This window comes from Gracilinanus agilis, chromosome 3 (assembly GCF_016433145.1).
Source record: "Gracilinanus agilis isolate LMUSP501 chromosome 3, AgileGrace, whole genome shotgun sequence".
NCBI classification, from domain to species: domain Eukaryota; kingdom Metazoa; phylum Chordata; class Mammalia; order Didelphimorphia; family Didelphidae; genus Gracilinanus; species Gracilinanus agilis.
The window spans coordinates 603,708,062-603,734,911 of NC_058132.1; the positions used below are offsets into that span (position 1 = coordinate 603,708,062).

At 37.3% G+C, this 26,850-nt stretch overlaps 1 protein-coding gene across 1 annotated transcript in view; it reads left to right on the plus strand.

Annotated features, from left to right (window-relative positions):
- Window positions 1–26,850, plus strand: part of PIKFYVE (phosphoinositide kinase, FYVE-type zinc finger containing) — a 121,432-nt gene that overhangs the window by 70,753 nt on the left and 23,829 nt on the right. The window contains 7 exon segments of the mRNA XM_044669421.1: window positions 15,119–15,219; window positions 16,702–16,773; window positions 18,127–18,298; window positions 22,858–23,036; window positions 25,313–25,426; window positions 26,413–26,521; window positions 26,627–26,781. Of these exon segments, the coding sequence (XP_044525356.1) occupies window positions 15,119–15,219; window positions 16,702–16,773; window positions 18,127–18,298; window positions 22,858–23,036; window positions 25,313–25,426; window positions 26,413–26,521; window positions 26,627–26,781 (902 nt within the window).

Consider the following 26,850-nt stretch of genomic DNA (forward strand, 5'->3'; position numbering starts at 1 on the left):
TTTGATACCTTCAATTTCTTTTTCTTCTCTAATTGCTACTGCTAGTGTTTCTAGTACTATGTTGAATAATAGAGGTGATAATAGGCATCCTTGTTTCATTCCTGATCTTATTGGGAAGGCTTCCAATTTATCCCCATTGCACATGATGCTTGTTGATGGTTTTAGGTATATACTGTTTATTATTTTTAGGAAAGGTCCTTCTATTCCTATACTTTTCAGTGTTTTCAATAGGAATGGATGTTGTATTTTGTCAAAGGCATTTTCAGCATCTATTGAGATAATCATGTGATTTTTGTTGGTTAGATTATTGATATAGTCAATTATGTGGATGGTTTTCCTAATGTTGAACCATCCTTGCATTCCTGGTATAAATCCCACCTGATCATGGTGGATGATCCTCTTGATTACTTGCTGGAGTCTCTTTGCTAGTATTCTATTTAAGATTTTTGCATCTATGTTCATTAGGGAGATTGGTCTGTAGTTTTCTTTCTCTGTTTTTGATCTACCTGGCTTTGAAATCAGTACCATATTTGTGTCATAAAAGGAATTTGGTAGAACTTCTTCTTTGCTTATTATATCAAATAATTTGTAGAGTATTGGGATTAGTTGCTCTTTGAATATCTGATAGAATTTACTTGTGAATCCATCAGGTCCTGGCGATTTTTTCTTAAGGAGTTCTTTGATGGCTTGTTCAATTTCTTTTTCTGATATGGGATTATTTAGGTGTTCTATTTCTGCTGTTAATCTAGGCAATTTATATTTTTGTAAACATTCATCCATATCTCCTAGATCGTTATATTTATTGCCATATAATTGGGCAAAATAGTTTTTAATGATTGCCTTAATTTCCCCTTCATTGGAGGTGAGGTCTCCATTTTCATCTTTGATACTGTCAATTTGGTTTTCTTCTTAACTTTTTTTTATTAGATTGACCAGTACTTTGTCTATTTTATCTGTTTTTTTCAAAATACCAGCTTCTAGTCTTATTTATTAATTCAGTAGTTCTTTTACTTTCGATTTTATTAATTTCCACCTTGATTTTTAGTATTTCTAATTTAGTTTTCATCTGGGGATTTTTAATTTGCTCGATTTCTAATTTTTTGAGTTGCATGCCCAATTCATTAATCTCTGTCCTCCTTAATTTGTTAATATATGCACTCAAGGATATAAATTTCCCCCAAAGTACTGCCTTGGCCGCATCCCACAGAGTTTGGTAGGATGTCTCATCATTGTCATTCTCTTCAATGAAACTGTTGATTGTTTCTATGATTCCTTCTTTGACTAGCTGGTTTTGGGGAATCATATTATTTAATTTCCAATTAGTTTTTGATTTGTCTGTCCAGGTGCCCTTACTAATTATTATTTTTATTGCATTATAATCTGAGAAGGTTACATTTATTATTTCTGCTCTTTTGCATTTGTTTGCAATGTTTCTATGCCCTTTTACCTGGTTAGTCTTTGTGAATGTACCATGTGCAGCTGAAAAGAAGGTGTATTCCTTTTTGTCCCTATTTATTTTTCTCCACATATCAATTAAATCTAATTTTTCTAGGACTTCATTCACCTCTCTTACCTCTTTCTTATTTATTTTTTGGTTTGATTTATCTAGATCTGAAAGAGGAATATTTATTTAGATCTCCCACTATTATGGTTTTACTATCTATTTCCTTCTTGAGCTCTGCCAGTTTCTCCTTTATGAATTTGGATGCTTTGCCACTTGGTGCATACATATTGAGCACTGTTATTTCCTCATTGTCTATACTGTCTTTAATCAGGATGTAATGACCTTCCCTGTCTTTTTTAATCATTTCTATTTTTACTTTGGCTTTGTCAGACATCATAATCCCCACTTTTGCCTTCTTTTTCTCATTTGACGCCCAAAAGATTTTGCTCAAGCCCTTTACCTTAAACGTGTGTATGTCCACCTGCCTCATATGTGTTTCTTGTAGACAACATATGGTAGAGTTTTGGTTTCTAATCCACTCTGTTATTTGCTTCCGTTTTCGGAGCGAGTTCATCCCATTCACATTCAGAGTTATAATTATCATTTCTGCATTCGCTGACATTTTAGTATCCTCTCCTAGTTCTACCCCTTCTTCTTACACTCTTTCCTTTTAAACCAGTGGTTTGCTTTAAGCCAGTAACCCTTGTCCCCTTCCTTGATTTACTTCCCTTTCTTCCCCCCTCCCTTATTATTCCCCTCTTTTTATTTGTAAGGCCTAATGAATTCCCTACCCCTTCTTCTCCTCTCCCTTTTTTGATCTCCCCACTCCCCTGTTCCCCTTGGTTTATCCCTTCTGACTTTCTCAGTAGAGTTAGAGTTTTATATCCGAATGGATATAGCTACTCTTCCCTCTCAGGGTTAATTACACTGAGAGTAAGGTTTAAATATTACCTCTTAATGCTCTCTTCCTCTCCTTCTTATAATAGTATTCATCCCCTCCCCTTCCCATGCCCTCTTTGTGTGTAATAGAATATCCTATTTTTCCCATTCATTCAAGTTTCTCTTGGTGTCCTATACTATTCACCTCCCTCTTTCCCACCCCGCATATCATCTTAGACCATTTAGTATTCCAACCTCTCCCTATGAATTATTCTTCTCATTATTATAATAGTGAATACTATAATAGTGAATAGAGTTCACTACAGAGAATTATACATAGCATTTCTCCACATAGGAATATAGATCAATTAGATCTTATTGAAGCCCTTAAAGAGGCAAATTTAAAAAATATGAGTTTTCTTTCTTTCCCCTCTGTTTATTTACCTTTTCATGTTTCTCTTGATTTTTATGGTTGGATATCGAACTTTCCATTTAGTCCTCCTTGTTATTTCTGTGCAAATACTTGGAAATCTTCTATCTTATTGAATTCCCAAACTTTCCCCTGGAAGTATATAGTTAGTTTGAATGGGTAGGTGATCCGTGGTTGAAGACCCAGTTCTCTTGCCTTTCTGAATATCATATTCCAAGCCTTGTGGTCTTTTAGTGTGGACACTGCCAGATCCTGTGTGATCCTGATTGGTGCTCCTTGATATCTGAATTGTCTCTTTCTGGCTTCTTGTAAGGTTTTTTTTATTTTCCTTGGAAGCTCTTGAATTTGTCTATTATATTCCTGGGGGTTGTCTTTTCTGGGTCTAGTGTAGAGGGTGACCTATGGATCCTTTCAATGTCTATATTGCCCTCTTGTTGTAGAACTTTAGGGTAATTTTGCTGAATAATTTCTTTTAGTATGGAGTCCAAATTTCTATTAATTTCTGCTTTTTCAGGAAGACCAATGATTCTCAGATTGTCTCTTCTAGACCTGTTTTCTTGGTCTGTCACTTTCTCATTGAGTTATTTCATGTTTCCTTCTAGCCAGTCTTTTGACTTTGTTTTATTTGTTCTTGCTCTCTTGAGAGATCATTAGCTTTTAATTGCTCAATTCTAGCCTTTAGGGACTGGTTTTTGGCTATAATCTTTTGGTTTTCCTTTTCAATCTGGTCATTTCTGGTGTTCAATTTGCTTATCAGTTCATTTGATTTCTGAGCCTCACTTTCGAATTGCAAAATTCTGCCTTTTAAATTGTTATTTTCTTGCCAGATCTTTTCTATTTTTCTCATCATCTCAGATTTGAACTCTTCAATAGCTCGTGACCAGTTTTCATTATTTTGGGAAGTTTTGGATATGATTACTTGTTTGTTCTCCTCTGCTGTTTGCTCTGTTGTCTGGATTTTCTCTGTAAAAGTTGTCAAGTGTTACAGATTTCTTCTTTTTTTTTTTTTTTTAACCCTTGTACTTCGGTGTATTGTCTCATAGGTGGAAGATTGGTAAGTGTGGGCAATGGGGGTCAAGTGACTTGCCCAGGGTCACACAGCTGGGAAGTGGTTGAGGCCGGGTTTGAACCTAGGACCTCCTGTCTCTAGGCCTGACTCTCACTCCACTGAGCTACCGAGCTGCCCCCTACAGATTTCTTCTTGATGATCTTTCTCTTCTGGGGTTCCTGATTTTGGCTTGCCATTGTTAGCACGGAGCCTTCTCAGCTTTATCCTCACTCTCAGGGTCTATCTGCGCTCTCTAGGCTCCCGAGGTCTCAGGTCTTGTTGTTCTTGAGGTCAAGCCTTCTGATGGTCCCCCCCACCTGCCCCTCTGCACGAGGCTCCTTCAAAAGTCTCAGGGTGCTTCTTCCACAGCTGTGCACTCATCTGCACAGGATCCCCACTAGAGGTCCAAGCCTGTGCTCAAGATCCTTGTCCACACCTACGTCAAAGCCTTCACCCGCGCGTGAGCTAAAGGTCTGTGTTCAAAGTCCATGCGTTCGTTAGCCTCTTGGGGTCCTAAGTCTTGCTGTTCTCAGGAGCAGGACCTGGTGGTGCCAATGATTTAATGGGTGCCCCAAACCTGCTTTAACTCTTGTGTTCTGGCCTTGGCACTGTATGTGGTGTGGGGAGTGGGGGAGGGGGTTGCTCAGCTCGTGCTCTAATGAGAGCTGTTTCACCCCTTTATAGCATGGAAATGCCCCGATTCCTCATACCTTCAACACTGTGCCCTTTTGTGGAGTCCCTTCGTTTGTCTGGATTTGTTTTTATGTCCCCTTGAGGAGTCCTATATGCTTCGGTTAGGAGAGGTTAAGCAGCTGCTTTTTACTCTGCTGCCATCTTAACCCGGAACTCCCCTTAAGTCAGTTCCTTATTCTTTTGTTCCCACGTTCTAGCTGAATTTACTAGCTTCATTCAATCTGAAAATTTGATAAGCATTCTCATCTTATGGATGAGATATTGAAAAGGTGAAGGCCAAGTGGATTTCCTGGGAATGAGTGATAAGTGGTAGCTCTTCTCCTTCACTTATAATTTTTTCCAGAATCTCTTCTTCCTAAAAGATCACATCATTCCTGAAACTCAAATTTTTTTCCTCATAATCTGCGTATTTTATATTTATTTTATATAAAAAATTTTCCCATGGTTGCATGGTTTGTGTTTTCTCCCTCCCCTCTCCTGGAGCTCACAAGCAATTCTGCTGTGTTGCGCACGTGTGCACACACGCACACACACACACACACACACATACACAATCACTTGAACTCATTTCCATATTATTTATTTTTGTAAAAGAGCAATCCTTAAAACCAAAACCCCAAATCAAATACCCAATATAAATAAGTGATAAATTGCGTGTTTTCTTCTGGATTTCAACTCTCACAATTTTTTCTCTAGGTGTGAATGGCATTCTTTCTCATAATTCCCACAGAATAGTCCTGTATCATTGCATTGCTATTAGTAGCAAAGTCAATTACCTTTCAGCCTTCACCAATGTTACAATGAAGCTCGCATTTCTTCAGTAGCCTCTACTGCTAGGACTTCTCTTTCCTTTTTATTGGAGAGAAGTACAGGGTAGATACTGGACCATTTATAGCTAAAGCTTTGTGTAGGACTGCCCAGGGGAGCATTCAGTCAATTCTGATTCATCACCTCGGGTACAGACTTTCTCCACTTAAGGATAAGTGGGGTGTATATTCTTCTGGCTATTAAATCTAAAAATGGGCAGGGGAGAGTTAATCCCATTTTCACAATTGGTTCATAGTTTGTAGACCCTACTCTTCCCTTTATTTGGAAAATCAGAACATATGCCCTTCTCCAGCCCTTATGATATACAGAAATGGGCAGCCATTTTCTGTAGGTACAAAATAGTAGTTTGCCATTTTGGAACTCATAACCTGGCAAAGCAGCCATGGGCATGTGCCAAGGCAACAGTTATGAACAGGGTATAAATTGAGGTCCACAAATCCCTGAGGGTTCATTCTCTCTTCTTCTTGGGTTAGGGAGGCAGGAGGTGACAGACTGGGCCCCAAGAAGTCCCAAAATTTAGAGCCAAAATGGTGAAATTGGGCCCTCTCACAATCGATCACACTTTGCTATTTATGCCATCATGTCCTTCTTTTTTTTTTTTTTTTTTTTTTTTTTTTTTTTTTTTTTTTGAATTTTAAACCCTTAACTTCTGTGTATTGACTTATAGGTGGAAGATTGGTAAGGGTAGGCGATGGGGGTCAAGTGACTTGCCCAGGGTCACACAGCTGGGAAGTGTCTGAGGCCGGATTTGAACCTAGGACCTCCAGTCTCTAGGCCTGGCTCTCAATCCACTGAGCTACCCAGCTGCCCCATCCATCATGTCCTTCTAATCTTGTTGGGAGGGATCTTTTATGTAAATTAACTGTGACCATTCAGTGCCATCTAAATGGGCAAATTTACCTCTATTCACCTAAGAGATTATTGAAACATCACCCAATTTTATTTCTAGACCCATTTGAGGAATAACCAAATTACCAACATGAAATTAGTGAATATCAGATTCCTGATGACATCCCTGACTACATTTGGGCTAAAAATTCTAATAACGTTGGGAGAATTCTGTCTGCAGAACCAGTGAGGATAGAGGTCAAGGAGGGAATACCACCACGAATTCTTCAATTCAGATTGAGCAAGGAAGCTACCGAAGGTGTGAGACCCATCATTGAGAATCTCTTGGACCAAGGAATTTTAAGATATGGCTTTTCACCGTAGCCCTATCATGCCTGTGAAGAAAGTCAGATTGACTCCTGATGGGCAGACTCAATCGTGATCGATACAAGATCTAAGAGCTGTTAGCCATGTTAGAAAGACTCATGCAGTGGTTCTTAGTCCATCCCAGCAATACCAAATACAGCTGAATGGTTCAACATTATTGATCTGTGTTCTGTGTATTTTTCTGTTCCTCTGCACAGAGACAGCCAACAGCTGTTCGCCTTCTCCTGGCAAGGGAAATCCGTCCACTGGACGTGAATTCCCCAGGGTACTGTAGATTCAGCATCTGTCTTCTGTCAAATCTTGCAGAGAGATCAGACTTTCAATCACCTTTGAAGACGGCAAGATGGTGCATTATGTGGATGACATTCTGCTGATGTCACCATCTGCTTTCTTTTGTTAAAGAGATAGTGTGCACCTACTTAAAGAACTAAGGCAAACGAGGTCATAAGGTGTCCAGACTGAAACTTCAGTGGGTAAAAAGGTGCGTGGAATATTTGGGATTCATCCTGAAAAGGGCACTAGGAGTATTTCCCAAAAGAGGACACAGGACATACAGAAGTTGAGCTTGCCAAAAACCAAATGGCAACTCAGGGCAATTATTAGAGTAATGAGCTTCTGTAGGAACTGGATTGCAGGTTATGCTCTTATTGCAAAACCTTTAATAGAGCTGACCAGGAATGAAGTCACAGAACCGTTGAAATTAAACAAAAAAACATCCATGCTATTGAAGAGCTCAAAGCGCTAACTATCTATGCCAGCCCTAGACATCCCCAGTCATGACAAACCTTTTCTGCTCTGTGCATGAAAATAAAGGGATAGCCTCCAGTGTCCTCACACAAACATTTGGGAATACCCTTAGACCTGTTGCATTCTATAGCTCAAAATTAGATCCAGTTGTCTGCTGAATGCCTAGTTGTCTGAGAGCTATCACTGCTGTAGCTGTCATGGTGAGAAAATCTGCTTCAATGGTATTATGGGGTGAGCTGAGATTGTATTCCCCACACCAAATGGAATCTACACTGAGGAATACTACTTTACAAGTTTTCACTTCCCAAAGGTTATCGCAATACTAAGCAATCCTGTTGGCTAATGAGAACATATTATTTCACTGGTGCAAGCATATAAATCCTGCCACTCTGATTCCTGATCTGCCATTAGAAGGTAAAAGGTTGCACAACTGTGAAGATGCACTAGACATCATGCACAAAACTAGGGAAGACTTATCTGATACATCTATGGATAATCCTGAAATGACACTCTTCACAGATGGGTTGTCATACATGGCAGATGGACAGAGGTTTATCGGTGCAGTGGTAGTGACAGACACAGAGACCCTGTGATACTCATCTCTTCCATCTACGATGAGTGCTCAAGGGGGAGAGTTGCTAGGTTTGACACGTGCTCTTCAATTAGTGAAAGACAAGAGAGTGAACATATTTACTGACTCTAAATAGGCTTTTGGAGTAGTTCATCATTCCAGGGAACTCTGGAAAAATTGTGGCTTTATAACATCTAATGGCAAGCAGATTTCGTATGGCAAAATCATAAATGAGCTATTACAAGTGCTCCAATTACCATCCCAAGTTTCTGTAATCCATTGCAGAGTGCATAGTAAAATTCAAGGGCCAATAGAATCAGGGAATAGAAGGGCCAACATCACAGCCAAATTTGGGGTGAGGTATGGACCAATTTCTATCCTGAACTTATCTTTAGTGGATGAAGTTGATCTAAAAAATGCTTACACTCCACGGGAAGTTAAGGATTGGAAAAAACATCTTGGTGCATACTTAGTTAACAGAGTTTGGCTGCTGCAAATGGAAAACCAATTTTGCCAAAATCCCTGTATTATACTTTCTGCAATGCTCTACATCAAAAGGGTCATTATGGAACTTTGGGTTTGGTGGATTCAATATGAAAATACTGGATAGCAAGAGGAATCGCAGAATGTGCAATGAGAGTTTGCCAGAGGTGAAAATTTGTATGCATTGCAACCAAGCTATAACAAAAGTACATAGCTTAGGAGGCAAACAATTGCCTACACACCTTTTGAGTACATACAAATTGATTATATAACCATGCCAAGATGCCAAGGGTATAGGTATACATTAGTGATTGTTGATAGGTTAACTAAGTGACCAGAAGCTTTTCCAGCTAGATGCAATACAGCAGCTTTTGTAGTTAAGATCCTGGTGAAGGAACTAATTCCAAGGTTCTCTATACCTCTACAAATTGTGTCTTACTGTGGCTCACACTTCTCACACCGTATTTTAAACAGCATATATGAGGTTCTAGGGATAAAACAACGTTTACACTCCATGTATCAACCTCACTCCGGAGGGCAAGTTGACGCATGAACAAATCTTTGAAAACCCTAGTTGCAAAGATTTGTGTGGAATTGCATTTGAAATTGCCAGATGCATTATCTATGGCATTGTTCCATCTTGGAAGCCAACCCAACAGCATCACTCATTTATCACCTTTTGAGTTATTATATGGACAACCACCATGGCATTGGAAGTCACCTCAGAGCATCCATAACCTATCACATCTGGGTATGTAATGCAAACTCTATGAGTATATCAAATTGCTAAAAGAACGTTTAGATCAATGGCACAGGTTGGCTCTCATACAGCAGAGAGTACCATTTGATTTTAATCTACATAACTTCCAACCAGGTGATTATGTATATACCAGAAATTTCAACAGAAAATCTGCATTGGATCCTAAGTGGCTTGGACCATTTCAAATTATTCTGGTAACTCCTACAGCAGTCAAAATTAAGGGGAGACAACCATGGTTTCATGTCACACATGTCAAGACAGCTAAAGAAATGCCTCAACATCAAGACCCAGTCACAGTACAGCAGCCAATAGATCAATCAATATCAGCACAGCAGCCAATAAATCAGTAAGTCTTAGTACAGCAGCTAATAGATCAGTCAATACCAGAAAATAATCTCAGATATCCATCAATTAGAAACATACTCCATATCAGAATATCAGCTGTCAGAAGATCAAGTAATTTCAGAAGATCAACAATCAGAAGCTCACTTTCAGACCTAGATAGTGTAAGAATGGGATTTGTGCAAAGGGGGATGGGACAAAAGGAGCCAGAGAAGGAGTGGCTGACAGTTCATGACAGTTGGTGACAGTTGAAACCAGAGGGGAATTCTGGGTAATTCTCCAGAGGAAGAAGGAGGATAGAAGGAACTTCCAGCGGAGGACTGAGAGAGGGAGGAGGAGAACATCCCAGCTTGAATCCAGTCCTGAGGGCTTCCTGAGGATCTTTCTTTGGACATTGAAACCCTGATTCCCTGGTCAAAGGCATCCCATCACTTCTCACCCAGCAAGACTTCAACCAATGAGTTAACTAAGTTTTGGGACTCCATTTTGGGAGCAATCTCTTAGGCTCCTTCTCCCATGACCCAACCTTGCTAGAGACCCTTTCCAGTCTAACTTACAATTATAGAAAAGGATAGAAATAGGAAATAGAAATAGAAACTGAAGGAGAAGGGGCGAGGGGAGATTCTTAGGAGTGGGAACCCCAAAGGTTCCCACCTGAGTGATGGACCCCATAGAAATAGAGAAGAGGGCACCCCAAAATCCCTCTGCCCTTCACCCCTTTCCCCAATCCCTGAATTGTGATCAATAAAAGCCATTCATTAGTCAGATAGTGTTCCAGAGTGCCTGAGAGACAATGAGGGGGAGGGGAACCACAGCTTGGACTAGCTGCCTCCATCTTGGAGCCAGACCACCCGCTGTGAAGTTGACTGGTCTCGGGGGAGGCTTGCATGAACCCAGCCCTCATTGAGAATCAGATTGGGGTCCCCCATACCTCATCTTATAGGGAAGCCTTGCCCCTAACTCCTGTGAGGTGGCACAACCATCCAGGTCACCTAGTTTTGGGGTGACACCCCCTCAAAGTCTACCACAGTGCATATTTGGCAAGAGGGGAGAGCTAGAAGAGAGTCTCACCTCATAGACTCTCTATCCCCCCTCTATCATAACATTCATTGACTGGCTCTCCGAATTCTTATAATAGTGATATCGATGATTAATGGAAGAAATAACATCATAACAGCAAATGGACTTATATTGACTTTATCTTAATCTTTAAAGAAGAAAACCAATCAAGAAGAAATTTCTTTTTATGGACACACAAAATTGTTTCAACACAAGTCAACACAACTACACAAGTTCCAGCTGAAGTTGACAAGTGCATGTGGTAACATCTGACGCAGTACAGATGAAGCAATGAGGACTTCACAGATCTTCACAAGGACATCAACATCAAGGGCTACACAATGGGCATTTGAACTGTCTACACAATCCGTGTCACTTTATACAATAGTGATGAAGAGGAGTTCATAATGGAACATTAGGTTTGAGGCATGTACATCACATGCTCATAGAATTCTCACTGCATTCAGTCATTAGAATCCATCCAACACTACATGGCTATTTAGCAAAAGAGTTCTAAAGAAGGGTGAGTATGAGATACCACATGACTAGGTCATAACTCCAACACTTAAAACATTACTTACTTCACATGTAAATATGTAAATAATAACACACACATAAGAGGAAAAGAGTAGTCTGTATAGTACTTAGAGGTTTCTCTTACATTGGCTCAAACACTTTACTAGCTCAAACATCCTATGCTTTTCAAAGCAATGTATATATGTATATAGTTGACTGTTAACCTTTAGTAATAGTTCTACTAATCTACAGGGACAGAATAGCTTAGGGTCAGGAATTCTTAATATTGTACAAAGCTTAAACATTTAGTTTAACTTTGTTAGCTTAGATACTGCTAGGATTAATACTAATCTTTTAACATAGGATTAAGTTTACTAACATCATAATGTTACTAATCCATATTAAGTTTGCATAGGTCTTTAGAATGTTGCTAAGAATTGTTTTTATTAGTTGTTACATTTTTTTGATTCATAGTGCATGAAGATAGAAAGTTTCATATTTAGAGTTTTATTACTGTGTTTAGAATTAGCAATAGTGCATAGTTTGAATGGGTTATCTTGTTACTGTGTTTAACCATTTTTTTTCTTTTTTGTTCAATTTCGGTAAAACTCAAACCCCATTTCTTTCCTTAAATGTTTTCCTGCTACCTGTCTTAGATTAGGAGTAGTCTAGGTATAGAAAATAGGACTTTTATTATTTTGGGAATAGATAAGGGGAATAAGAGGAATGAGATATTTAGTTGAATGTAGTATAGAAATTACATGCAAGTAATGATTAAATAAGGACATATGGAATGCTGCAAGTTGCAGATTCCCAAAAGAAAAAATGGGCATCCTGTGATATATAGAAATGGGCAGCCATTTTCTGTAGGTACAAAATAGCAGTTTGCCACTTTGGAACTCAGTACCTGGCATGTGCCAAGGTAACAGTTATGAACAGGGTATAAATTGAGGTCCACAAACCCCTGAGGGTTCATCCTCTCTTCTCCTTGGGTTAGGGAGGCAGGAGGTGACAGACTGGGCCCCAGGAGGTGGGAAGTTTGATTAGGCAGGCAGGTAGGGTCAGCCTTTATTACTAGCCATATCAAACACCTTTATTGGCATAGCCAACAAGCTTTATATTTAAGCAAGATTATCCAGCTAACTTCAGGAATACAACAGCATCTGACCCAGGGGCTTGCTAGCCCTGGGCTCAGCAACAAACGGTTAAGGAGACCGCCAAGGTCCTTCTGTACTCTGTTCCTTAGAGAACAACTTGAGTTTAAATATTTATTAGATTTCAGTACTTGGGCAAGATCATTCAGGGTTTCCATCACCCACTCTCCTCCCTTTTACCTTACCTCAGTTTATCAAATAAACCCAGTTTGATCTCAAAGCCTATAATAACCTTACCTTCCATCTTGGAGTCAATACTGTGTATTGGCTCCAAGGCAGAATAGTGGTAAAGGTAGGCAATGGGAGTCAAGTGACTTGCTCAGGGTCACAAAGCTGGGAAGTACCTGAGGTCAGATTTGAACCTAGGACCTCGGTCTCTAGGCCTGGCTCCCTATAATAATCTTTGAAAGGCAACAACTTACCTTTGTTGACAGTATTTAAATTGGTGTAGTAAGATCCTGGTAACATCTCTAACTGGCTATAGCCATTTTCAAGCCAGTGCTAACCCTTCATTATAACCAAAGGTTTCAAGAACCAACATTCTACTTCCTGGTTACTTCTACCCAACTGAATGGCAAAACTGGTTTCTAGGGTTTGTGTTTAGCAAGAGAATTCTCAGTCTTAAAGGAGGCTTAGCCTAGCTGGTGTGGGGAACAAATCTTATTCTCACATCAAGCTGTGCATAGGGCTTCTCCTTGAGCTAACCTCATTGCCATTCCTTAGCCCCTTGCTGCTCATAACACCTTTTAGCACCTCCCATTCACCATTATCTTTCAGAGATAACTGATGATGACATCTACCAGTGGGGTACTATTTCATTCATTCTTCACACTTCTCTGCCTATATTACTCTGCATTAGTAAGTGTCATGGGTATTGCAGGGTATATATCAGATGCCCTATTAAGATGCTTTGTTTTGTGAATCTAGCTTCACATTTTTAGAAAAGTTTTCTCTTTTTCCAAAAGGAAGTATTCATAAACCTATAACAGGTTGAGCTATAATCTCATTATGAATGACTGCCTAATGTGTATATCTCCCTTGAACTCTAGTCCCATATTTCCAGCTTTCTGCTAGATATTGCTTGCTAAAGGACCTGCCAACACCTCCAATCTAACTTGATAAAAACAGAATTATCTTTATAACCCAAACTTTCTCTTAACTTCTCCTTTTCTCTTAATTTTCCTAATATTGTTATCAAGTTATTCCTTTCTTCACCTCTTAGATCCAATTATTTTTTTTAACTTTTAAAATTTTTAATTAAAATTTTATTTAGAATATTTTCCTGTTATTACATGATTCATGATTTTTCCCACCCCTCTTCCCTCCCTCCTCCTGGAGTTAACAAGCTGGGTTATACATGTCATTGCAAAACCTATTTCCATTACATCCAATTATTTGTGAAGTCCCATTCCTTCTACTTATGCAGCATCTCTAGCATTCATCATTTCTTTTTTTCTCTCCATTTCTACCCCTCTTGTTCAGACCTTAATTTTATTCTTGCCTGTTGTATCGCCATACCCCACTAAATGACTGTTGCCTTTAATCTGTTCCAGCCATCTTAAATACTTCTCTCTGTGTAGTGTACCTAAACACACTCCTCAGATGATGATAGACCTCTGTTCAAAAACCCATAATATCCCTTTTTTACCTACTGAATAAAATGCAAATTTCTGATGTTTTCATTTAAGATCTTCTGCATTTAATTTCAGCCTATCTTTCCAACCTTCTTGTATTATACCAGTCTGTGTATTTTGTATTTTAACGAATCTAGGTTGCTCTCTGTCCACCATTCATGTCCTTTCTTTGCAGTTTTCATGCTTTTGTTCATACTGTAACGGGCTCCTGAGATGAAACTACCCTTTTGTTTTTATCTGATAAAGCCCAGATCACATGTTTGATCTTGATCTTTCTAAAATGTCATTTTCTTCCTATTCTAACTGATCCTTTGTCCAGCTGCTGTATTAATTATGATACTCTACACTTTTTAGGCTGCTCATGCTATGCTGTTCATATTTAGAATGAATTCCTTCTCATCCCTGCCATTTCTTTCCATTGCAATCTCTCTCTACAAGTCCCTATTTTGGCTTCTTCTGATGGAGCCTTCTCTGACCTTCCCAGATGAATGAAAGTGATCTTTCCTCCTCAAATATTTCATTGTACTTTGTCTGGATTTTCTTTTCCTTTTATCTTATTTTCCTTTGTATTGTAGTTCTGTTCTATATGTTTCTATGTCCTCCCATTACATTGTGAGTTCTTGGAGAGGAGGGCTCTTGTCATATATTATTGCATCAAATAATAGCATGCAGTTCTTATATCTATTAGGTGTTTACTAAATACTAAGTGAAAGATAACTAATATTTAACCATTTTGTTTATATGAGTGAGATGTTATTGAGAATTTGGGAAGTAAAAATACAGGAATTAACAAAATCACAGAGTTGGACTGGAAAAGTGACTGGAAAAACTATGTCACAAAGTATTCTATACTAGGAAAATAATGTAATTTGTGTCAATTTGTGCCTGCCTATATAGTATATGAAATCAAAAGTCTGGGAAAAACAGATACCAAAATATGTACATTTCAAAATGATATAACCCAAATTTGGTTTGGGTACTTTTTCTATTGAAGCTGATTATAACTCCTCCCTAACTCAGCATAGATGATTCAGAAGTGGCTGTGGTATTGAAGAGTTTGTCAGCTTGTGGTCAACTTGTTGACGAACCTTTCTGGACTTAGGCTAATTCTTGTACAACAGACAGATATTGCATCACTAGTCAATATTTAGGAGCTTTTTTAGGTGGATTTAAGACTTATTGGAGATTGTGCTTATTTATGTTAAAGTCTTCAACAATATAGAATTGTTGTCTTATGACACAGTGAATTATCAAAGTAAGATTTTAGTATATCTTGCATTAATGTGTCTTTTTATGCTGTCTCTTCATTTTTTAGGTGGACTGTCTGAGCGCTGTCAACCACCAAAGGCTTTGTGTGCTTTTTAGTAGCTCTTCTGCCCAATCCAGCAATGCTCCTAGTGCATGTGTTAGTCCTTGGTAAGATTTTTTTCCCTATATTATTGTATGCATTTTAAAATTTTATGAGTCACTTTTCCATGGGTGTATGAATGGCATTTATTAGATTTTGTTATATGTTGCAGTGAATATATTATTTTTCCAGATCAGTTGTCAGTGTTAGCTATAGATATTAGGAATTATTTTTAGTTATAAGAATTTGTGTGTCATATTGAAAGAATTGGACATATGATTCTGTACTTGAAAATCTTTTTAAAAAAAAAATTTTTTTTAAGTAAACCTAGATGTTTAAGAAATGTGAAAACAAACAGACTCTGTCAAGGAATTCTGGGTATCCTAATCTAGTCTTTGGAAGTTTGGCAAATATCAAAAGAACAAAATTTTCTCATTTGTTTTGGTACAGGCCTTAAGAGTTTGATTTGATATATTTTCATTTCTGACTGAGTGGGCTGGGGATACAAAGAGAGGCAAAGAACAGCCCCTGTCTTTAAAGAGCCCATAATCTAATTGGGGAGACAACATGCCAACAAATATGTACAAAGCAAGCTATATACAGGATAAATAGGAAAGAATTAACATAGAAAAAGCATTGGAATTAAGAGGTTAAGAAAGGCTTCTGGTAGAAGGTGGAATTTTAGCTGGGACTTAATGGAAGCCAAAGAGGAGGTCATTGTCAGAGTGGAGGAGGGAGAGTGTTCTAGGTATAGAGAGAATGCCCAGAGAAATTGCCTAGAGTCAAAAGATCATAGATTATTGAATTTGGAAGTGGAAGAGATCTCAAATTATTTAGTGTAACCGTTTCATTTTACAGATGAAGAAGCTGAGAAGAGAAGAAAAGAGAAAGAGAAATTAAGTCTATTAGGTTATAAGCTTGTTGAGTGTAGGAACTGACGTTTGCCTTTCTTTGTAAACCCTGGGGCTTAGCCTAGGACCTGGAGAATAGTAGGCATCCAATAATTGTTTACTGACTATTGACTATAAAAGTGACTTCTCTAGGGTCACACTGATTTGTAAGATGAGTCATGATTCAAAATCCTAGCCTTCCCATTCCAAGTCCAAAGCAGTAATCAGGAGTTCTATAACATGGGAAAATACTTAATGTCTTCATGATGGAACCTTTTACACTGGCAAAAAATATCTTAAGCCAATTCAGTCAGGCTTACTATCTGCTGATAACCAGTCTTTAATTTATTTCTCTAATTTTAGAAGAAATTGTTGAGTGTGGTTCTAGAAGTAGGGTGAGATACCATAGATTTATCTGGTTTGAGTTAGTTTTTCCAGAGAAGGGATTAAGCCTTTTATGAAATAAATAAAAGATATTGCTTCTATTAATGCTATATCATAAATACAGGATGTCCCAAAAGTGTTTGTGAAATTTTAAGGTGTGCTAAGACTTTTGGAAATTTCACAATATATTCACAATACTTGTGAAATTTCTGGGCAGCACTAATTCTTCTAATGTGCTTCTGACATAATAATAACGTCTAACATTTCTTGCTATAGGATTGTGACCATGGAATTTTATGGGAAGAATGACCTCACTTTAGGAATATTTTTGGAGAGGTATTGTTTCAGGTAAGAAGTATTTTTCCTTTCCAAATACTTTTTCCTCCTATTCCGAAGGGGCAAAAATGTAGATTTAGGAGGTTAGACTTCTGAGTGTTATCTGTGGCAGGTTATTTTCTGCCTTAATTTTGTGCATATTAAATCACAGTATATAGAATTTGACTTGTTCTGTTAAGTACAAATCAGTGTCATCTATTAACCATACCATTTTCAAAATTTACTTGGGAATTGCTTGTTTAATTAATGATTAAAGTTAAGTGTTCAGTATCCTCACTTTTCTAGGTGTTGATACAAAGAGGCCATTGTTACAGAACTAGTAAATAACAGAAGTGGGACTAAAACCCAGGTCTTCTGACTACAGGTCTAGTGTTTTTTGTTTCTTTGTTTGTTTTATTTTGTTTTGTTTTTGTGTCATTTCATTAGTATTCCAAACCTGTGGACAAAGGAGATGAGTTGGGATGGGGCAAGAGTTACCATAAGATATTTGCAAATCTATATGCACCATAAAGATTGGCATTTTGATCTTTAGCTCCAACTAAGTATTTATGGTAACTCAACATAATAAATAAACATTCTTTATAAGTTATATGAATAAATTATATATCTCATATGTACATGATTGTTTTTCAAATTATTGTAGATGCTGTTGTGATTTACAGAATATAGCTTTGTTTAGAAGCATTACTGAATTCGTAGTAACTTTTTAAAAAAATTTTTTTAAAAACCCTTACCTTCTGCCTTGTAGCCAATAGTATGTATTATTGGCTACAAGGCAGAAGAGTGGTAAGGATAGGCAGTGGGGGTCAAGTGATTTGCCCAGGGTCATACAGCTGGGAAGTGATTTGTAGTAACTTTTTGTCATCATACTTTTTCTCTATCAGTGGATATCAGTAGTAAAACGACTATTATAAGAGTCTTTGATGGCTTTTTGCTAAGAAGCAACCCTCCCTCAGACTTGAAAATTTTGAGAACCACTGTACTACATTATATCACCTCTTTGACTGAAGGTGTGAAAAACCATATCTCAGAATCTAGAATATCTCTAATGAATGGATTTAAAAGATAGTTTGCTTTTAGTCTGGATTGGCTTTTTGTTTCTTTAGTCTTGGTGATAATCTATAGGGGAATTTATTTTTCCCTGGGTTTTCTTTACATTTAGAAATTTGAGTGAGTTACTGTCCTACATTCCTTCATTGTTTCATTTAAATATCATATGTGCATTAAATTTATCTATTATTCAGATTTATGGTAAAGCCAATCATAGTTAATAAGCTTTTTTGACCTAATGTTTATTATATGCATTCTGGGAAAGTTTTTCATTTCATGACCTATAAAAAGAATTTTCTTTATTTGTTTGTCAAGGCCTTCTTACCATTGTCCCAGCATGTTTTGTGATACTCCTATGGTACATCATATTCGTCGATTTGTGCATGGGCAAGGCTGTGTCCAGATTATACTGAAAGAATTGGATTCTCCAGTACCTGGTTATCAACATACAATTCTTACCTATTCGTGGTGTAGAATCTGTAAACAGGTAAAATTCTAATTTGACATTGTGCATAATGTTTCTTAACATTCATATGCCTGTTTGGCTTGTCTCATATTTTTTGTTATTGTCTTTAAGCAATATAGTATGTAATATTTTGCTGTAATTATTTATGTCTTGCTAATTTCGTTTTATTTTCCAGATGTCTTTTACTCAAGTGTTATAATTTATTTTTATATTTATTTTTAATATTATACTTTTAGAATTGATCAGATGCCTGATGATTTCAGTAGCCCTAAAACAAGCTGGTTAAATAATGCTTGTTTAATATTTTCTATAGTTGAATTAAATTAACATCAATTATTTTTTAAGTATATACTATATGTAAGATACTATGCTAATAGACTTTAGGATTGTAGAGGCATGAATGAAATCATCCTTGGCAACTCAAGCAGCTTATTTACAAGCATCCAACACACACAGAAATTAGTGTAAGATAGGGACTGAAAGGAGTAAGAGAGAAATCAAAGCATTCAAGTGATTGTAGTGCTGGAGAATTCAGATGAAGAACATTAACACAGATTGCCAGGCTTGTATTGCTCCTCACAAGGAGAGAGTAAAGCAGCAAGCAGGGACAGTTTCATTGTGTGGCCTCCCTGCCCAGTGTGGGCAGCACATGGTGGTGGAATGTGTAATCTGTGCTCCAATTAAAGGGCCCAGAACTCTTTGGGGCTCAACCTTATTTGTCATTTGAGACAAAGAGCCATTGTGATACCAAGGGGAGAAGACCCTATTATCTGTGGGACCAATAAAATGAGAATATTTGCTGATGAACATGATAAGGGGTTTAATTTGGAGCAGGGAAGTAGGAAGAGTAACCTAATGGTACAATGCTAGCTAGAACTGAAATCAGGGAGCCAGACTGGACAACCCAGGTTTCATCAGTAGATAGGACTATTTATGGAGAGAATACCAGAAACTAAGGATCAGAGAAGATTTCACAGAGGAGGATGACACCTGAACTGAATCTTAAAAGATAAAGATTTTGAAAGACAAACGTGAGGATAGGGAATATGTTCTAGGCAAAGGGATGATATGAAAGTAGAAGATGGGATATAGGTTTTGGGGAACAACTGGTAGTTCATTTAGGCTGGAATGTAGAATTCATGATGGAAGGTAATGTCAAGTAAGGTTTTGAGGACTGTGACTCCTAGGCTAAGAGATTTGTGTTTTATCCAGATCTGTTAAGCAATCTCTGAAAGATCTGAGCAAGGGAATGATATTCAGATCTTTCTTAGGAAGACCATTCAGGCAGTTGCATAAAGGATTGTGTTGGGAAGGCGACAGGCAGGAGGCATGGGAACCAGTGCGGGAAGCTCTTACAGTAATTTAGGACAGTGAATGGTGATGATGACTAACCTAGAAGAGTTGCAGTTTTGAATGGATAAGAGATAACTGTGAGAGAAGTTGTGGAGGTGGAAAAAATGAGACTGGTCACCTGGATTGGAAGGGGGTGGGGGGAGAGCAGTGTCAGGAGCTGTCAAGAAGAGTCAGAAAATGAGTCTCTGGTTTCATATTTGAGTGCCTGAGTGGATGGTGTCCTCAGATGAAATAATGAATGACTAGAGTGGAACTCGGTACTTTTCCTCCAAAATTCATTCTTTCTAGTTTTTGTTTCTTTCGAGGGTATCACAGTCCTTCTAGTCATGTAGGCATAAAACCTTGGAGTCATCTTTGACTACTCCTATACTCAATCAGTTGCTACATCTTATTTATTTTTCTTGTGCAATTTCTTCATCTGCTCCTCTCTTCTAATTAAACAACTATTTCCCCAGTTTAGTTTTTTTTTGCCACTTGACTAGATTATAGTGATAAGTCTGTAATTGGCCTCCCGCCTCAAAAGCTTTTTTCTTCCAGTTTTTTCCACACAGTTATCAGAGTGAAATTTGTGAAACATAGGTCTGATTATGTTTTTCTCCTACTAAGTAAGTTCCAGTCACTATCTATTATTCCTAGAAGCCTATTACACTTGGTTCAACCTGCCTTTCCATTCTTATGTAATACTCCCCATAATGCTCTCCAGTCCAGCTGAACTAGCCTTTGTGCTATTCCTCACACACAGTGCTACATCACTTAATCTTTGCACAAATTATACTCCATGCACAGAATGTACTCCTTTCTGTGAAGATTAAAATTAATATACAAGAACTAAATATTATATTTTTAAAGTTTCATTAATAATAACTAAAGTAAGGCAGCTATCTAACCCAGCCTGCTTGCAAGAGCAAAAGAAAAAGGGAGAGGCGGAGCCTCAGAACTTACACAAATGTGACCACACAAATGTGGACAAAGTGAAAAGCATTCTAGGTAATACAGAAAGGAATTTTGGGTAAAATAATTTTAGGGGTTCAAGATATTTCTAACAATACATTCTCCCCTGTGATCCTTTGGGAGAACAGTCTCCCCAAAGGATCATTTAAACATAATCAACTTAAAACTTTAAAGAAGCTTTTTTTAAAGGGAAATTACAATAATTTGGGGATGAGGAAAAATAAAAGAGAAAAAGAACAAAACCAATAGTAAGTATATTTGACAAAAACCAATTGGGGGCAGTCCCCTTTGGCATAAGAGTATACATTCAAAACAAATGCATTCAACCCCCCCCGTAGTTCAATTCACATATCCCAGAATTCACTGTGGATCTTCTGGTGTAGTGTGTGGTCTCTGCAAGCATCTTCAAAATTCACAACAATATGTTATGTTATTGTTATGAACTTTGATATGAATTTAAGCAATTTTAAGATAAGAAACTTCTACCTCCCAGAATCTAGAAGACGAACCTATTTAGAGAAGGTGCTGTGAAGATGCCTGCAGTGGCTACACGCTGCACCAGAAGATCCAGATTGAACTTTGGGATGCTAAATTGAACTATGTGGCATATATGAAAGCATTTGTTTTGAATGTATACTCTTATGCCAAAGGGGACTGCCCCCTAATTGGCTTTTTGTCAATGTAACAATCATTGGTTTTGTTCTTTTTCTCTTTTATTTTCCTTTTATCCCCAAATTATTACAATTTATAAGTTGGTTATGTTTAAAATGATCCCTTTGAGGAGACTGGTCTCCCAAAAGGATCACAGGGGGAAATGTATTAATTAGAATTTTGTACCCTGGACTTCATCCCCCAGAAGTCCCTTAGTATTTCCAAAAATTCCTTTTAATCTCCACCACGTTGTGTGGTCATGTTTGTATAAGTTCTGAGGCTCCACCTCTCTTCCTCTCTCTTCTTCATGAGTGTGGCTGAGTTAGTTTAGCACCTTTTCACTCTAGTTTTTTATGTTAGTTTATTATTAATAAAATTTTATAAAATATAATAGTTATTAGATATTAATTTTAATCTCCACATTTCTCACCTGTTGCTTAGGATCACTAGTTTAACTCAGTTGAAATAACATTTTCTGTTTAAGTCTTTTCCTGTTTCCCCCAGCCATAAATACCCTCTCCCTTGTTTCTGGTATTATTTATTTTGACCATCCTTAAAATATATACACTCTATGATTTCAAGATTATCAATAAGATCACAGGTTTTTATTAAAAACTATATACATATCTCTCAAATGGAATATAAGCTCTTTTGGGGACAAATACTCTTTGATTTTTGGTTTTATGTTTATACCACCTAGCAGAGTGCCCAACTTAGAGTACTTTTGCATGATTTTTGGGAGACTTAAAAGGAAAAAGATAACTTAATTTTAACATGTTGAATTTCATTTCCTGGCAGGACATTCTGGTAGAGATCTCTCACAGGTATTTGGAGAGGAAGTATGATGTTTATGCGAGGAATTAGATGTGGATAGATAAGGTTTCAGAATCAATTGTGTTGGTAATGATTGAATCCTAGGAGAGTATGAGATTACTATCTGAACATCTAGAGTTATTTTAATTTTCAACTCATTTTAAAATACTAATTTTACTTGGAGTGCTTATATCAACTTTGTTTTTCATGGATAGTGAACATACTAATGTTGTTCTTGGTTGTTTCCTGTTTATTGGTCTTTTTTATGTGTTGTAAATACTTTGAGGCTAGGGGTTATATTTAAAATCACTTTGTATTTGTAGAGTGTTTTATATTTTATAGTTCATGCCCTCTTTCATTTTTATAACAGTCTAGTAAAGAAAGTAGGCAGTTGGCAGTTCAGATTATTGTTACTATTTTTTTAAATAGCTAATGAAATTGGAAGGTTTTAATTTGCCCAACTTCCCAAAGTTAGTAGAGTTCAGAACTAGGTGTGGCTTTTCTGACTTCTAATATTTTTTTTTTTCTTTTTGGCTCTACCACATTGCCTCATCTTTCTCTGTCTCTTACTCTAAATCTGTGGTCCTGTGCTTATTCACTCATTTTACTCTTAATGGATTAAAAAAGCATTAGTGATGTGAATTAAAGCACTGTCAAATTTGACTATGATTTCAGCTTCAGTATAGTACGTAATGCAAAAGATGCAAGAGAGGCTTTTGCTCTTGCAGGGGGCCAAATGAAAACTTCTGGCAGTTAAAAGCTTATGCTTTGTTTTAAAATTTCATCTAATTTAAACATATTCTAAATTTCAGGTAACACCAGTTGTTGCACTTTCCAATGATTCTTGGTCAATGTCATTTGCAAAATACCTTGAGCTTAGATTTTATGGATACCAGTATACTCGGAGGGCCAATGTTGAACCATGTGGTCATTCTATCCACCATGATTATCATCAGTATTTTTCCTATAATCAAATGGTGGCTTCCTTCAGGTAAGACTTTAGAGAACTAATTTCAAAGCTCATATTGTACTTTAAACTCTCTTGATTTTATCTAGCATTTCTGTTTTATTGGGACGAAACCAGAATGGATTTTTACATGAGTCATGTTTCTTATGTGTTTTTTCAAAGGCCTTATTCCAAACATATTTTCTAGGAATATGGAATAGCTTGTGCAAAGGCCAGTGCCTGAGTGTGGGGAACAGTGAGTGCCCAATTTGACTGAGTGAGTGAGGGGGAGTGATGTAACTTTAGCCTGGAAAGATTGTCTGGGATCAGTTTGTGAAATGTTTGTTTCAAATAGGAGTTTGTATTTGATCCCATACCTGCTGAAGTATCTTGAACAGAATAGTGACATGCTCAGATATTACCATGCAGAAGTTGGATAGGAGACTTGAGAAATGAGGTAGGGAGATAAGAGACAAGGCTGGTACAGTAGTCCTGGTGAGAGACAGTGAGGACCTGAACTAGGGCTAATAGTCTGAACAGAGTAAAAGAGGCAGATGGATGCCAGAGTCAGTGGCTGAAATTCGTGCCTTAGCTTTGGAGGAGGCTGCATTGGTGGAACTTTGACTAAGGATCACTGGGAAATCCATGTGGAGATTGGACAAGTCTCCTCCAAGCCAAGGCAAGGAATCTCCGGAGCCAATCTCTCCAAATGCCAGGAAGGGAAGGCCAGCTACTCACCCAACAAGCCTATGCAGGATGCAAGTCTCTCCTCCAGTCCGGCTCACCAACTCAGCAGAGTGAGTCACTGAGTCTTTGAGCTGACTTTAAAAACAGTTTTCCACCACTTTAGGGAAACAAGCACAGTTTGCCTAGCACTGCTCAGGGGGGCCTCTGGAGTTGTCATCCACTCTAGCAAGTGACTTTTGAATTCTCATACTTAGTGACTGGTAAGGTACAAAGTAGGGGTATTTAAGTTTTTGATTGACTAACTTAAAAGTTGCTGATCGATAGACAAAGAGAGTTTGATTCACTCTTCACAAGAACAGACCCAATCAGATAAAAGATTGGTATGCAGTACTGAGAATCTAGTGGAGAATGGATAATAGATTTGTAATAGATTTATATAGCATCATTGGGTGATGTGTTTCATCTGTGCTTAACATGTGAGGAGGAGCAGAGGAAGTTGATAGAGTATTGCAGGGTTGGAGTTTGGAAATCAATGAACAGCTTAGTATGAATTCATTTGTGGAATGACTTTCTTGCCATAGTGGTTAAGATCAAGACACTGGCTAGTGTTTTTTTTTTTTTTTTTTTTTTTTAAACCCTTACCTTCCATCTTGGAGTCAATACTGTGCATTGGCTCCAAGGCAGAAGAGTGGTAAGGGTAGGCAATGGGGGTCAAGTGACTTGTCCAGGGTCACACAGCTGGGAAGTGTCTGAGGTCAGATTTGAACCTAGGACCTCCTGTCTCTAGTCCTAGTTCTCAATCCACTGAGCTACCCCGCTGCCCCCTAGTGGTTTTGATAGAAGAGAAATGATAGGGATACATTTAACTCTAGGAAGGGGAGATCTAGACAGGGAAAAAAATACATTTCTTCTTTGGAGCTCCTGCAAAGGAAGAAGAAATTAGATGGGGAAGAGAGTGATGATATTAGAAGGTAGGAAAGATTTGCAAGGAGAAACATAGGGGACCCTGAAGATAAAATTGCTTGAGGTTTGGTCTCCTTCTCTGAACTCTTCTGCTCAGAGAGAATATTTCCATAGAAACTTTTGGACCCTACCTGTGATTTCATTGGTAGAGGAAATGACTTCATTACCTCTACCACTTCAGACTGGCACCAACTTTAAAACTTAGATAGAGTGACCTAGGGCTGTGACTTTCTGAGGATTAAACAGCTTTTAAATATCAGGTAAGATTTGATTGCAGGTCTTCCATCAGAAAGCATCCAACTGTATCCAATTCTCTATCATATAAGGCTGCTGCTTTTCTATAGAAGTCACTTTTGTAAAAGATAAGAACCTCAGCTCAATTTCACAGATATTTGTTAAGGACTTAACCGTGTGCTAATGATACATGGTATGTGAGGGCATTGTACTGTGCCTTATAGAGATGTTTTAGGATTTCATTTTTGTAAAAGCTGAATTATCTGCTATATTCTTATTGTCATCCTTACAAAGCTATTTTCCATTATGTCTTATAGAATTTAGCTAAAGATTCCATTCAAAGTGCACAAAAAATGCCACAGCTTCCAGAACAATGCTAGCAAGTATGGAGAATTAATTCAATGTATGGTAATGTGTTATGTTGTTTTTTCTTTCAGTTATTCTCCCATTCGGCTTCTTGAAGTATGTGTTCCATTTCCCAAAATATATATCAAACGGCAGGCCCCATTAAAACTGTCTATTCTTCAGGATCTTAAGGACTTCTTTCAAAAGTAAGTTTTTTGAGGGGCCTCTTTATTAGGGTTTTCTATTTTCTTAACTGCCATTTGCTCTAGAAACCTAGACTATAGACAATTTGCTATCCTTGTTATTGAAAATTAGAGAATTAACATTTTTTAGTTCATAATCACAATTAGAAAATTGGTCAAATTTTAGTTTTTCTAAAAGGAAAAAATGTATTTTTTCAGGTTTTCTTAAGTTAGCTTTTTGTGCAAAAAGTTGGAATATACAGAACTTCTAAATTATCCCATCCACAGATATGACTAAAATAGAAACTGAGATCTAGAGACTGGACCTAAAATTTCATTGATATGGGGAACTCCTAAATGAAGAAACTTCCTCTACCAATTTAGGTCATCCCCTTTTTTGCAAATTATGTCTTAGAGCATAGAGAGATTAAGTGACTTTTCAGGGGTTACAGATATAGTCTGGATCAGGGGGAAATAAAATTCAGTTCTTCTTGGCTCTGAGGGTAGTACTTGTTCCACCACTCCATGCTGCTTCTCAGAACTATGTGTAGTCAATAAGCAGATTGTTAAGAAAGCAGAGAATGCTTGTTGCTTTATCTGAGAGTGGTTTAGTGCTTCAGAAAGCTAAATGTGGTTACTCATTTTAATTTTTTTGTCTTTTGTTGCAAGTAATAAGCATTATAAAATAGAGAGAGGTTGAATAAAGATAGGTTTTGTCATTATTTTGAATTTTGTTCTTATAGTTGGTTATAGCTTCATGGCATTTATGAATTTTTCTTTTAGCTTTTGAAATTATCAAATGATGTACAGATCATCATAAAATAATAAAATATAAGTAAAATAAGTAAAATGCCAGATTTCATGAACAGTTGTGCTATAAAGCCAAATTTTACTAGCTTTTCCTTAAATTTAAATACTATAATTATTTAACTAAAATTATTTTTTACTCTTTCTGTGGGGATGGAAAGTTTTAAGTCATAAAATGCTTTAGGCTTTGTCCTTTTTGCTAGAGTGTCACAGGTATATCTTGCTGTTGATGAACGGCTTGCCTCTTTGAAAACTGATACATTTAGCAAAACAAGAGAAGAAAAGATGGAGGACATCTTTGCACAAAAAGAGGTAACAATTTTTCAGAAGTAAATAAACTTATTTTATAATAATAATTCTGCTATTGATTGTTTGGAAAGACTCTCAAGATACTTAAAAGATTTACCCTCTCTATAGATGGAGGAAGGTGAGTTCAAGAATTGGATTGAGAAGATGCAAGCAAGGCTGATGACCTCCTCAATAGAAACTCCTCAACAACTGCAGTCAGTCTTTGAGTCTCTAATTGCCAAGAAACAAAGTCTCTGTGAAATGCTACAAGCCTGGAATAACAGGTAATAATAATAATAATAATAATAATAATAATAATAATAATAATAATAATAATAATAATAATAATAATA